Source organism: Hipposideros armiger, unplaced genomic scaffold, assembly GCF_001890085.2.
Source record: "Hipposideros armiger isolate ML-2016 unplaced genomic scaffold, ASM189008v1 scaffold_283, whole genome shotgun sequence".
NCBI lineage: Eukaryota > Metazoa > Chordata > Mammalia > Chiroptera > Hipposideridae > Hipposideros > Hipposideros armiger.
Window position 1 is genome coordinate 738,198 of NW_017731633.1, and position 12,205 is coordinate 750,402.

Genomic DNA, 12,205 nt, shown 5'->3' on the forward strand with positions numbered 1-12,205 from the left:
ATCCGGGTCAGGTGCCTGGGTCATTGATGACTTGAATGGAGGTAGCTTGGCTCTTGGAAGGGGTGGGGTTTCAAACTCCTGGGTACCTAGGAAGGTGTGAGCTAGGACTCAGGACTCCTGAGTTGTGAATGGAACCAGGGGTCTGGAAGGGTGGCTCTGAGTGGATGGGTCCAGGTACTCCAGGGAGGAGGGAGTGACCCTGGATTCCTGGATTCTGGCTAGAGCAGAATCAAGCGGATAGGGTCAGATCTCCACCTCAGATCCAGGTGAGAATTCTGTTTTACACTGAGGCTGACCCTCTCAGGAGGGAGACATGGTTACTGGGCATATTTTGAGAAGCAAAATTATGAACCAGGGAGGGGGATTGGGCTGGGGCATGGTGACTGTGTCCCTGGGTGAGACTCTTGTGGCAGGCCCCTTGCTCCCATGAGGTTCAGTTAATGCCACCCAGCCAGAATTTCAGTTTGTGTAAGCAGAGCTTTTGGGTGAGTTTGAAGCAGGTGAAATCCAGACATAGAGCCTTATGCATGAAGCCCCGAAGGGGTCTGAGCTTTTGGTTTACTGTATACTCACCAAATATTTGTTTAGCATCCACTATGTGCCAGGCACTGAGAAGAAAGCAGTGAGCAAATCAAAGGGCCTGCCTTCAGGGTGCTTACATTGTTCTCATTTGTAATAAACCTAGACTCAGCTGTGACCATCTTGAGCAGGTGACTCCATTCCCAAGCCTCAGTTTCTTCATCTGTGAAATGAAAACAGTAATACTCTCCCACACGGGGAGGAGGGGGGAGGGGGAGAAGCTGACCAGGTGTGAGTCTAGACTGAGGCCTGCTGCTTAAATTGGGGTGGGAAAGGCATTTGCCCAAACAAGGGTTGAGAAAGCTCCCCGAGTGCTTAAGCCACGTTTGATTGACAGCTCACTTGTTTCGGGGCGTGACCACGCTTGAAAAGCTGCCGTGATGTCACAACGCCGGGAATCTCCGCGAGAATTCCAGCCTTATTTTCTCTTCCTGTTTTTCAAGTCTTTGTTTCGAAAACCCGCCTCTCCTCGTGACGTCAGCACGTCCGGCCGCGTTAGACTATAAAAGCCTTGCGGGCGGCGTCAGCACTAATCGGATCAGTTTCTAGCCTTGTTGATTATTACCGGTTTCACCCTGCACGACCCCGCGCCCGTTTGTCGCGACAGCGCTAGCAGCGACCGGTAATAACTTGAGTCCCCGATCCCGACGCCGGAGGGCGAGATGAAAGCGCTGGCCTCCCGAGCTGTCCGGACCTGCGATCGCTTGTGGCAGCCCAAGCCGGCCCTCCTGCCCCCGGGGTGACGCACAGCCCCCAGCCGGTGAGTGAGCGATCAGAACGAATGGATCTCCAGGGGTTGGGTTGGGAGCTGGGGGTCAGATTCTTCATCAGTAATGAGGAGGGACCTTGGTACTTCTAGGTACTGGGACAGGAGTGGTCGGCGCTGGGACCCCTGGGTCCCGAGGAAAAGGGCCTGGGAGCCTGAACTCCTGTGTCTGGGGAGGGGTGGACGGAACGGACGCCAGGGCCCGACTTAGCCAGTAGAGAGATTAGGAGTCTGGGGTGCTGAGCCTGAGGGAGGAGGAGTCGGGGAGCCAGACTCTCGTCTCCAGTGAAGAACCATGGGGGAGGGGGGGGGATAGAATTTTTGAGTCTCCAAGGGAGGAAGGTGACACAGGTCTCGTTTGTCAATCCTCAGGAGGATAAGAGAACCAGGGACTAGGAATTCGTCCCCAAGGGGAGCAAGTACAGGACCTGTGTTCTCGATTCTTGGGACTGGGACTTCTAGATCTAAGGGAAGAGGGGTCTGGGGGCTTGGACTCTTGGGTCTAAGAAAGGAGAAAATGGGGACCCAGACTTATGGGTATTGAGAGAAGAGAGATGTGGGAACCAAGGGACAGGGATGGGAGTGGCTGGGATCAGAAAGGAATGTGGGCAGGGACTCTCATGTTGTTATTTGTGTATATCCGTTGCTATGATTCAGCAGTCATCCCCTGATGCTATTTCCTAAATGGCTTCTAAACTTTATTCCCTTTTCCCCAGCCCAGACAGATGGCCCCACGCCAAGGACCCCATCAGCCCATCGCCTGGAGGGATGCCCACCCCTTCTTCCTCCTGTCACCACTGATGGGCCTTCTCAGCTGGGCCTGGAGCCGGTTGAGGGGCCCAGGAGCTCCAGAGCTCTGGTTGGGGGAAACAATAACAAGCGCAGATCAGGGAGAAGCTAAGGCTTCTTTGGCTGTCCACTATGCCCCCTGGGGCAGGCACCCTCAAGTGGAGACTATTGAGGAGGATGGAGAAGCATCCTGGGGGGCCCACCCTGATCTGAAAGCCAGCAATTCTCTTCTTGAAGCCTGGGGACTTTCAGATGATGATGATGATGATGATGATGATGATGATGAAGACTATAGTAGGGAAAAAGCAACCAGTGTCCCTAGAGAGCAGGGAAGTGAATATATAGATGGCCAGCCTGCTTTCCTGTCCCCCAGCCTTCTGAGAAGAACCCTGCAAGGCCCTCCTGGGGAGGAAGAATTTGAGGAAGGAGGAGTTGCTGAAGTTAAAGTGACCACGTTCTTCTCTGTTCCTCCATCACACTGGGGGTGCCGTCCAGGGGTGGAAGAGGGGAAGGAGGAGGAGGAGGATGGAGAAGCTATAAATAAAGAAGCTCCCAGAACATCTACTTCCCCGTTATCTCCAGGACCCAAGCCCAGAGACTGGGCGTATTATGCAAGGGAGGAAGAGGCTCGAGCCAAGGAGGAAGAAAGAAGAACAGAGAATAAAGAAGCCAGGACGCCCTTCATTTCTCTTTTCCCTGCAGGCTCCCACCCCAGCACCTGGAAGTGTTGTTCAGGAGAGGAGTCTGAGGAGTTGGAGGATGGAAAGGCTGAGAAAGGAGAAGCTAGCCCAGGGCCACACTCAGTTCTAACCCAGAGGCCCCTGCTTAGGACCTGGCAATATCAACCCAGTAAGATCACAGAGGAAGAAGAAGAGGAGGATGAGGACAATGTTTCAGGGGAAGCTAAGGGTTTCTCTTCCGACTCACACACAAGCACCTTCTTGAGGGCCTGGGTGTATCAACCAGGAGAGGACACCGAGGAGGAAGATGAGGACAGTGCTTCAGAGGCAGCTGAGGAGGAGGAAGAGACTGAGGGTCCCTCTTCTATGCCACCCACAAGCACCTTCTTGAGGGCCTGGGTGTACCGACCAGGAGAGGACACCGAGGAGGAAGATGAGGACAGTGCTTCAGAGGCAGCTGAGGAGGAGGAAGAGACTGAGGGTCCCTCTTCTGTCCCTCCCACAAGTGCCTTCTTGAGGGCCTGGGTGTATCAACCAGGAGAGGACACAGAGGAGGAGGAGGAGGAGGAAAATGAGGATGAAAAAGATGATTCAGAAGCAGCTGACTCAGGGCCAAGTTCTTCCCTTCAGGCTCAGAGTGCCCTCCTCAGAGGCTGGACATACCCATCTGGAGAGAGGACAGAGGGAGGGGAAGCTGCTGATGAGCGGGAAGAAGCTGAGCACCACCCCTTCCGAGTGACCATCTATTTACCTGGAGAGAAGCCACCACCTCCCTGGACTCCTCCTCGGCTGCCCCTCCGACTGCAAAGACGCCTCAAGTCCCTCAAGTCCGCAGAAACCCCCACCCAGCATCTGGACCCTGAGACTCCCCAAAAGACCAGAATGGTAGGTGCTAAGGGCTCAGACTCTTGAGTGTTAGGGAGGAGGGGGCTGGTAGCTGGCACTGCTGGTTCCCCCGTGTGTTACAGAGGGTTGCATGTGAACTCCACTGGGAGGGCTGTGTTCACTGTAATGCAATCCTTTGCAAGAGGCTGGGCCCCGTGAGAGGAGGAAGCAGCTGTGGCTCATGTCAGCCCCAAAGAATGTCAACCCCAGAGAACCTCCACCACCTTCAGTGAGTCAGATGGAGAATCCAGTGGCAGGCAGGTGATTAGTCAGATAGTAAGCATCTTCGTGTTACTAATTTTTGTCTGGTTCTCTTTCTCTCTCCCCCCTCCCCCCTTTGGCCCTGTGTATCTTATGTCTGTAACTCTGTGTCTCCCCATGTCTGTGCGGGTCCGTCTCCAGGTGCGCTTCTCTGAGAAGGTCTCCATCCATTACCTGGCTGTCTGGGCAGGACCTGCCCAGGCTGCCCGCCAGGGCCCCTGGGAGCAGCTTGCCCGAGATCGCAGCCGCTTTGCCCGCCGAATTGCCCAGGCCCAGGAGAAGCTGGGCCCCTGCCTCACCCCTGCAGCCCGGGCCATGGCCTGGGTACGCCTCGGGAACCCTCCCCCTTCTCTGGCTGCCATATCTACCCCTACCCGGACTTTGCCCATATCCGCTGCCCAGGCCACGCCCTTGAGCCATGCTGTGGCCTCTCCCTCCCCTCTTTATGTGTCCCTGTCTCCTTGTCTGGACCTCAGCGGGAGGCGTGGCTAAGATCATGTGGTTTGCATGTTATTAACTATTTATTTATTTTTACCAGTTGGTTTAAGAAATAAAGCCTTTTGATTTGTAGTGAGCAGTATCACCGTTGTGTATCTGAACTGACAGTATCTACTACTCCTGGGTCCCAGGGGTAGTTGGGGTAATAGCATAAAAGGTAAGTGCCTTAATAGAGGATAAACTACATTTCCCATCATCCTTCAAATTTGCTTCCTTTCGTCCTGAGGCTTACTTTGAACAAAGGGCTGATGGGTTTTGTAGTTTTTCTTTGGCTTCCACCTCAATTTTATTAAAATTGGGACAATTATCTCCCCAAGGGGACTGGGAGCTGGACTTACTGATCTCTAAAGGGTTAAGCTCCAGTTTTCTGTGCCTCCTTGGAATATAAAGACGCATCCTCCTACTGTCCTTTACATGGTGAATTCAAGGTTTTCAGCTGCCTGATTTCACATATACAAGCCCTGTGTCCACTGACTCAGTTTTGGTATCTATAAAATGTGGCTAACAACTGCACATACCTTAGGGATTATAAGGACCCAGAGAAGTTCATATTTAAAACAATGCTCATCAATTAAAAATATATGCTAGCGGGCTGGCCGAGTGGCGCATTGGTTAAGAGCTGGCTTGGAAGGCAGCTCTGAGCAGTAGGACCCCAGTTCGGATCCCACATGAGGGCCAGTGACACTGCCCTCTACAGCTAAGATGGTGAGCAACAGTTCGACCTGGAGCCGGGCTGCCAGGAGTTGTAGGCGATAGCGTAGGCTGCAGCCTCTGCTGCAGTGAACTGCCATAAGCTACCGTGTGTGACCGGTAGCCAGCGTGAGCAGCTGGCAGCCGGTGTGAGCTGCCAAAAGCCGCCGTGAGCAGCCGTCCAGTGGCTGGCGACCCATCTGCCTCACCTGGGAAGAGTGCAATGATAATACCAACATGGGCCAGTGAAGCAACGTCCTCCACAACTAGACTGAAGAACAAAAGGACAGCAACTTGTCTGTTCCCCTTCCCCGATTCCCCAATGTTGTTCCCCTCCCCCAATAAAATCTTTTATATATATATATATGCTAGCGAGTATTAATATAATTTTTCTCACTTTCACCCATGCATGTCTTCAAATACCATCTTAGTTTACGTCTCCAGCTTAGAACTCTCTTCTGACATCATAAGATCTGTCCAGCACTTCAAGTCAAACAAGAATGGTCCAAATGTCCTTCACCCTGTCTAGCCTCATACCCTACCCCTCCTCCATTAGTTCTCCAGGTCCTGACACACTATCCGCCTTTCATTTTCCCAAACCAACCAAGACCCCTTCCACCTTAAGATCTTTGTATGAGCTGTGCCTACTGTCTTGATTGTTCCCAACTCTGACCCCTCTGGCTCTGCCAGTTCCTCCTAATTCTTCAGGTATAGCACGAAAATCACTTTTTCAGAGATGCCTCCCTCTGACCCAACCGATTTGTGCCTCCATGTGCTTTTCTCTTGTATAGCAGAGGAGCATTTTGATTTTTTGTTAAGTTTAAGATCCATTTCCCATGATCCACTGTGAGTCCAACTAGAGCAGGTGCTACTGAACAGCCCACTCCCTAGAACCCAGTATTGGGCACCCAGGAGGTGTGTAATAAGTGTGGGTTATTAGTAAGGTGGTGCAAAAGAAGGCATGCTGGAGCCCTTCCTCCAAATGAGCAGACACAGGAACTTATGTGAGTATTGTTATTTCATTAGATTACTCACATTGCCAGTTTCCCATCAAAACTGGACAAGCAGATGGCAAAGGCTTGGAGAGGGCAAAGCGGGAAGCAGAAGTCCATGGTAAACATGTCTGGGGCAACGCGGCCGAACTGGAGCACCACGTCGTTTACTGAGGATAAAGTCAGGAACCAAGCTTAGTCTTACTCATTTCCCTACCGCAGGCCTCTGAGCTGCGGAAACTACGACTCCCAAAGGGCTGTGCGGCGCCCTTACTAAACCAGAAGAACCCTCGGAGGGCCGTGTAAACTAGTTCCCAAGAGGCTTTGCAACAGCATGAAGTCAGCCCTTCTCAGACAAATGCTAAGTGCGGATAGGAGAAGTAGTTCTGGTCTGTTCCTGCCCCACACTACCCCGCCCACCTCTTGTCTAGGTAAACCGGTTCCTAGTAGCTCACGGTCATCCGGATGCACGATCTGGAAGTTCTTGACCGAGGCCTGAGTGACCCGACCTTTAAAATTGAGCACGTAGACGCCCCTCTCGTCGCTCCACATTGGGGCTTTGTTTCGCAGCAGGATCAGCCCCTGGATGGCTCCATTTTGGAGGCGACTCAGTAGCGACCCCTGTTCCTAGAGGGTAAAGTAAGGGACGTGGTTAACCTACCACCACCTAGCCTTTTTCTCCAGACAGAATTTTGAGTTCCTAGTCTCTCTTCCCTGAGATCCATAAGTCTGACAAAATCTTCCCTGCTTTATCCAGAGATTCTCAACCTTATCCCACTCACATTTTGTGGCTGGATGCTGATTCTCCCGTTCTGGGCATCGATTCCTGGAATGATCACAGTCATTTTCCGGGGCCCTCGGAATCCCAAGACATTGGTCTCCTGCGGGTATTATGCTCCAGTTGGCCTGGCTCTTTCTCCATCCCTCCCCACCAACCTGCTCCATTCGCTGTAGTCTCCAGGACACTCACATAACACACAGCGCCCAGCTCCTTCCTGATCCAAGCTGACCCCGGGATGGAATTCTTCCTTTTGGGATTCGTTCCACTGTCAAAGATGGTGAACTTGGTGCCCAAGACATTAGATCTTAGATCCAGAAAGAGCGTGGCCAGAATAGAAATAATAATTGTTACTGTGTTGCTGTACGTTAGCTGCTTTCCCACGTCATCTCATCAACTCTTCCCATCAATCCTCTACCTAAGATCCATTTCCGCGTTCCATGTATCCACATGGCCCGGTGAGCCATGATTTTTCGTTTCCTGTCTTGGTCCTTTAGAAACCCTCTTCCCTCTAGGACACAAGAGCTCACACATCCCAGGCCTCTTCTCCTACTCAGGAACTTAGCCTTTCAAGAAGTCAAATGTCTTAAATGACAGGCTGTTCCAAAGTTCAGTTCTATTCCCAACTACCCAGGTGTGACAACCTGAATAACTACAAAGCCCATCAGTCCCTAAGAGAAAAGTTCCTAAAGCAGGTGGAACTTGTGCTCTATGGCCTGTTGGGAAATGTAGTTCAATTGTCCCTTTCTTCCCCAAGGCGCCCTGCAATCTGTTTCTCACACACATCTGGGCTCTGCCTACCTGACTTTGCCCACAATGTTGTCCCCATTCCGAGACAGGTCTGTGGGGTCCAGGGAGATAAGGTAATTAGAGGTTTTGCTCCTCTTTCTCTTGCGAGCAGCCAGAAGGAAGTGCTGTGGACATGAGAACAGCCAATCAGAATCAATTTCTGGTATCTGTTAGCCCTAGGGCTCCAAAAATAAGGAAAACACTAGGTCCCTACAACAAAGAAAAGGGTAATGGGGCAATAAGCGTCCCAAGGCTTGCTGGGAGATGCAATTCTCACTGAAGGAAGTCAGCTGGGTCCTGAAGGGGAGCTTCACATCTTAACATAGTTCCTTCAGTCCTTCTGACATTGTGTCCAGGATTCAGGCAGAGCCTAAGTAGAGGAGGCTCGGACTGGCAGCAGGGCCTGGCTTTGTACAATAGGGAAGAGGCTCACTTTGAACATTGCAACAGGACTTTGGTAGGTATTTCATCTGGGAAAAGCGGGTCTGGCTCTGGGTAGGAAAAGGCCTCTTTCTGGGTGAAATGGAGTGCGTTAAGGAGAGGCAGCCACACAGAGGGGACTGGCCAGACTGGAAGGGGCGCGCGCGGGTTGGCTTTGGATTGGGAAATCCATGAGGGGAGGGGCTTGGTTCCTGAGGGGGCAGGGCTTATTCCAGGATTGGGTTGGCCTGATAGCAAAGAAGGTCCAGACTTGGACCTACTAAGATGCGGCTAATACCTCTATAAGGTCTGTAAGGGTTGGGAGTTTGGTCTGTAAGGAATGGGGCCAGTACCTCTAAAGGCTCTGAGAGGATGTGTCCTGACTTTGAGAAAGGCGGACCCATCTCCACAGTGGTCAGGGCTTGGTTATGGGATGGGTAGGGCCTATGCCACTGGGCTCTCTCTATAAGGAGCCTAGTTCTGTGAAGGGTAGGTTTTGGAGTTGGACTTTGCAGGTCCTAGCTCAGTGATGAGCAAGGCCTGGATTTGTGGAAGGTTTGACCTCACACAGCAAAGAGCAGGACTTGACCCTGCGAGGTGGCGCTTGCTCCCCAAGCTGCCAAAGCTTACCTTCTGGCCCTCAGCCGCCTCTAGGTAGAGATAGTAGAAAGGGAACATGCCCTTATCTACACCTTGCTTGTCGCGACTGATGAGACACTGCACCATACCGTCCCTCATGGCTGGCTGCAGCACGTATGCTTCCAAGTCTTCGCCCAGCAGAGGGCCTGAGACGTGGAGAGACAAGTGGAACGAGCTTCCCACATCGTTTTCGCCCTTGCCTTTCAGGGCCTCGGACACCTCTACATCTGCCTCCCCTCGGGAGTTCCTCACTGTAGATTCCGACTCCTCTTTGTTCTCTTCCAAGTCTTCACCCTAGCCCACGCGCCAAATTCAAGTTGAGGGTTAGTGGAGTCTCAGGCTACCCCACAACACCTGCTTGCCAACTACTGATTGGCCATTCCAGCTCAGGGTTACCCCTTCTCTCGATTATGTACTCTGCCTATTGGTCAAACATCTCGGCCACCCGCTGATTGGCCAGTCCGTTCAAGGGTCCCACCCAGCCAAGCTCCAATTATCTGTGGATTGTTCAGCACCACTAGCTTCCCTCTACAGCCACGCCCACTCCATCGACCGATTGGAGAATCCCTTTGAAACCACTGCCCATTTAGCTAAAACCAGTGTTGATTCCGTCTACTCTAGATAACATATGCGAACCGGATCTACCCAACTGAAACTCTCTCACTTTCATCAGTACCAAAGTGAGTGCCAACTGACCCGTCCCTATCACAGTTTCACTCTCTCCAAAGCTGGCTGCCTTTCAGTGGGCTGGATTTTAACGTACATAACTCACATTAATTCAAATCCTAGACTATATAGATTTCATAAATGGTGCACTCACAGGGTCTTTACTAGCCAAGTCACAACAGGTTCCACCAACTAGTAAAAATGGTCTCTGATTGGGCAGCAGAATTTTAGCCCCACCCTCCCTACAATCTAAGGCTAGCCCTCCTCCTTCTCTCTCTTGATTGGCTGTGCCACCACCCACCTTGTTGGAGGCCAAGTCTACATGTCCCCAGTCACAATCCGTTCCAGGGTTCCGTTCCAGACTACGCAACTCATATTTATCTCCAAGACCCTGGGATTTGCTCTCGTCCTCTGCACGGGACCCTAAGGGGTGGAAAAAGCCAGAAGAAGACTGAGCTCAGGACACATGGGTCCTAGGAGCTTGGGACAAGTTCACCAGTGCTAGCTGAAGAAGGCCAGAACTCCTGGGTTTGTGGCCCCTACATATGACTCATCACCCTCACTTGCCAGATACCCCACTTCTCCCATGTGCAGGGGGTCTACACTGGCCAAGAAGCCTCTTACTGCCCTGGGTCTAAGGACAGAGAGGGATTAGACTCCTCCCTTTTCCTTGTCCCAGACAGAACATCGAAGAGACCAGGGAACTAAAATGGGGGTAGGAGGTAGAATGGAGTGTTGGGATGACAATTAAGATTCCTGTTTAGAAGTAATTGGTCATGTCATCAGAATAAAATGAAATGTTACTACAAGGGAATATTAAGGAATACAAAAAGGAATGAAGTACTGATAATACTACAACATAGATGAACTTTAAAAACAAGAAAAAGAATCCAGTCACAGAAGATCATATACTGTATTATTCTATTTATATGAAACATCCAGAATAGGCAAATCTAAAGAGACAGAAAGTAGATTAGTGATTGCCTAGGGCTAGGATAAATGGGGGTGGGGGGTGGAAGGCAGTGACTGCTAAAAGGGACAGGGTTTTTTCTGGGGGTGATGAAAATGTTCTAAAACTGATTGTGGTGATAGGTGCACATCTCTGTAAATATACTGAAAACCATGAAATTGTAAACTTTAAATGAGTGCATTAGATGGTATATTAAATTTACGTCAAAAAAGTTGTTACAAAAAAGGGGGAGTATTTGCCACTTGGACCAGAGGGCTTGAGGATGTCCCCAAAATTACCAAGTCGGTGGGGTGGCCAACCCCTGCGTCTTATTCTTGGAAGCTCTTTAACAGGAAGCAGAGAGGCAGGAACATCCTCCACAGAGACTTCTTCTAACTCCGGATCAGAACTGTCTGGTGGCCAGGATAGGGAAGGGGGTGAGAGATTGGGATTTCTGAATACTGCAGGAGGAAAGGGCTGCAGATTCAGATTCCTGGGTGTTGGAGAAGGAGAAGGTTTAAGACCTGGAGTCCTTGGTGTGAGGGATTTCAGGGCCCGCAGGGGTCTGGAATCCTGGGTCCTTTAGAGAGCAAGAATTGAGGTTCCAGACTCCTGGGTTCTAGTGGGAGTGGAGTCCTAGAGTATAGGCTGTCCAAGGGCTCAAGATTACCTGCTTCAATTGGCAACGCCAAGGGGCATCTCTCACCACTACCATCTCCACCACAGCTCACAGTGCCCAGGGCACTGGGGACACCAGAACGCAGATTTGCCTCTGGCATGTTCTCCCAGAGGAAAGGGTTCCGCAGGCCTGGGAAAAGATGCAGCGAGGCCCATTAACACGATGTACACATTCCGGTCCTCTGCTAAGAAGATCTGCCTCTTTACTGGGCTTCCAGGCATGGCCTCTGATTGATTGACCACCCAAAACCCCCAAATCCACTCAGAACATAAACTTCTATTTATTTATTTATTTGTTTGTTTATTTATTTATTTATTTATTTATTTTTAGCTGAGCCACCCTGCCACCTGTTGACAGCTCAGCAGCAGCTCAGCTTGGGCCTATGTGGGAATTCAACCGGTGACCCTGTTGCTCAGAGCTCACACTCTTGAATGAGCTCTTAATCAACTGAGCCACTCGGCCGGCCCTTACAAACTTTATTTTAAAGTTCAAACAAGCACAGCCCTATATAGCTAAGTTGTTGAGGATTCCGAGCGTAAACCATCCCAGTCTCCAGGACCTGGTCTCTAAATTACCTAGACCCGGATCCCGTGGGCTTTGCCAATTTTAGCTCTGGGGGTTCCTGGGAACTATATATATATCCACTGCCTCCGTGTTCCACCAGGCCCCGCCCCAGTACGGCCCCACTCTCGTTGGTTGGTCCCCAGCTCTCGCAAGCTCCGCCCAAGAGCGCTTACAAGCCCAATTGCGGGATTCTCCTGTGCCCCATCCTCTAGTTGCATCATGCCCTGCACCCGGACCCTCCCTGGGGCCATCTCAGTTCTTATACTCGGGCTTTTCGGGGCTCTGCCCGCGTGCTCTACCGCATCACCACGTCCAGCTCCTGCGCTCCGCCAGGCTTCTCCCTCTGAACCATTTAGGCCCCGCCCCACACTCCAACAGACCCCCGCCCCCGGGCTTCCCAAGACCTCTCACTCCAGGCCCAAGATCCTGCCGGACCCTAGGAACTTTCTTCACCTCTGTCACCCGCAATGCGCTCCTCCCGCCGCAGCGATTGGCAGGACCGAAAGGAAGCATCAGGATTGGCCTGAACCATGCGGAGCTCTTGGCGCCTCCGTCGCTGCTTCATCTCAAATAGCCGCCGC

The 12,205-nt window shown here is 51.6% G+C and overlaps 2 protein-coding genes across 2 annotated transcripts; one reads left to right on the top strand and one right to left on the bottom strand.

Annotated features, from left to right (window-relative positions):
* The first annotated feature begins 1,098 nt into the window (after positions 1 to 1,098).
* Positions 1,099 to 4,540, top strand: PPP1R15A (protein phosphatase 1 regulatory subunit 15A). Its single transcript, XM_019658119.1, has 3 exons — positions 1,099 to 1,339; positions 2,062 to 3,699; positions 4,102 to 4,540. Exons 2-3 carry the CDS (start codon positions 2,071 to 2,073, stop codon positions 4,450 to 4,452), a joined length of 1,980 nt encoding a protein of 659 aa, XP_019513664.1. The 5' UTR covers positions 1,099 to 1,339; positions 2,062 to 2,070; the 3' UTR covers positions 4,453 to 4,540.
* A 1,607-nt stretch (positions 4,541 to 6,147) lies between these two features.
* TULP2 (TUB like protein 2) lies at positions 6,148 to 12,204 on the bottom strand (the record flags this gene model as incomplete). Its single annotated transcript, XM_019658154.1, has 10 exons — positions 6,148 to 6,310; positions 6,596 to 6,767; positions 6,923 to 7,021; positions 7,111 to 7,225; positions 7,720 to 7,832; positions 8,758 to 9,060; positions 9,734 to 9,855; positions 10,681 to 10,794; positions 11,052 to 11,189; positions 12,078 to 12,204. Coding segments are annotated over 10 exons (1,434 nt in total), but the record flags the coding sequence as incomplete, so codon positions are not given.
* Between the last annotated feature and the right edge of the window lies 1 nt (position 12,205).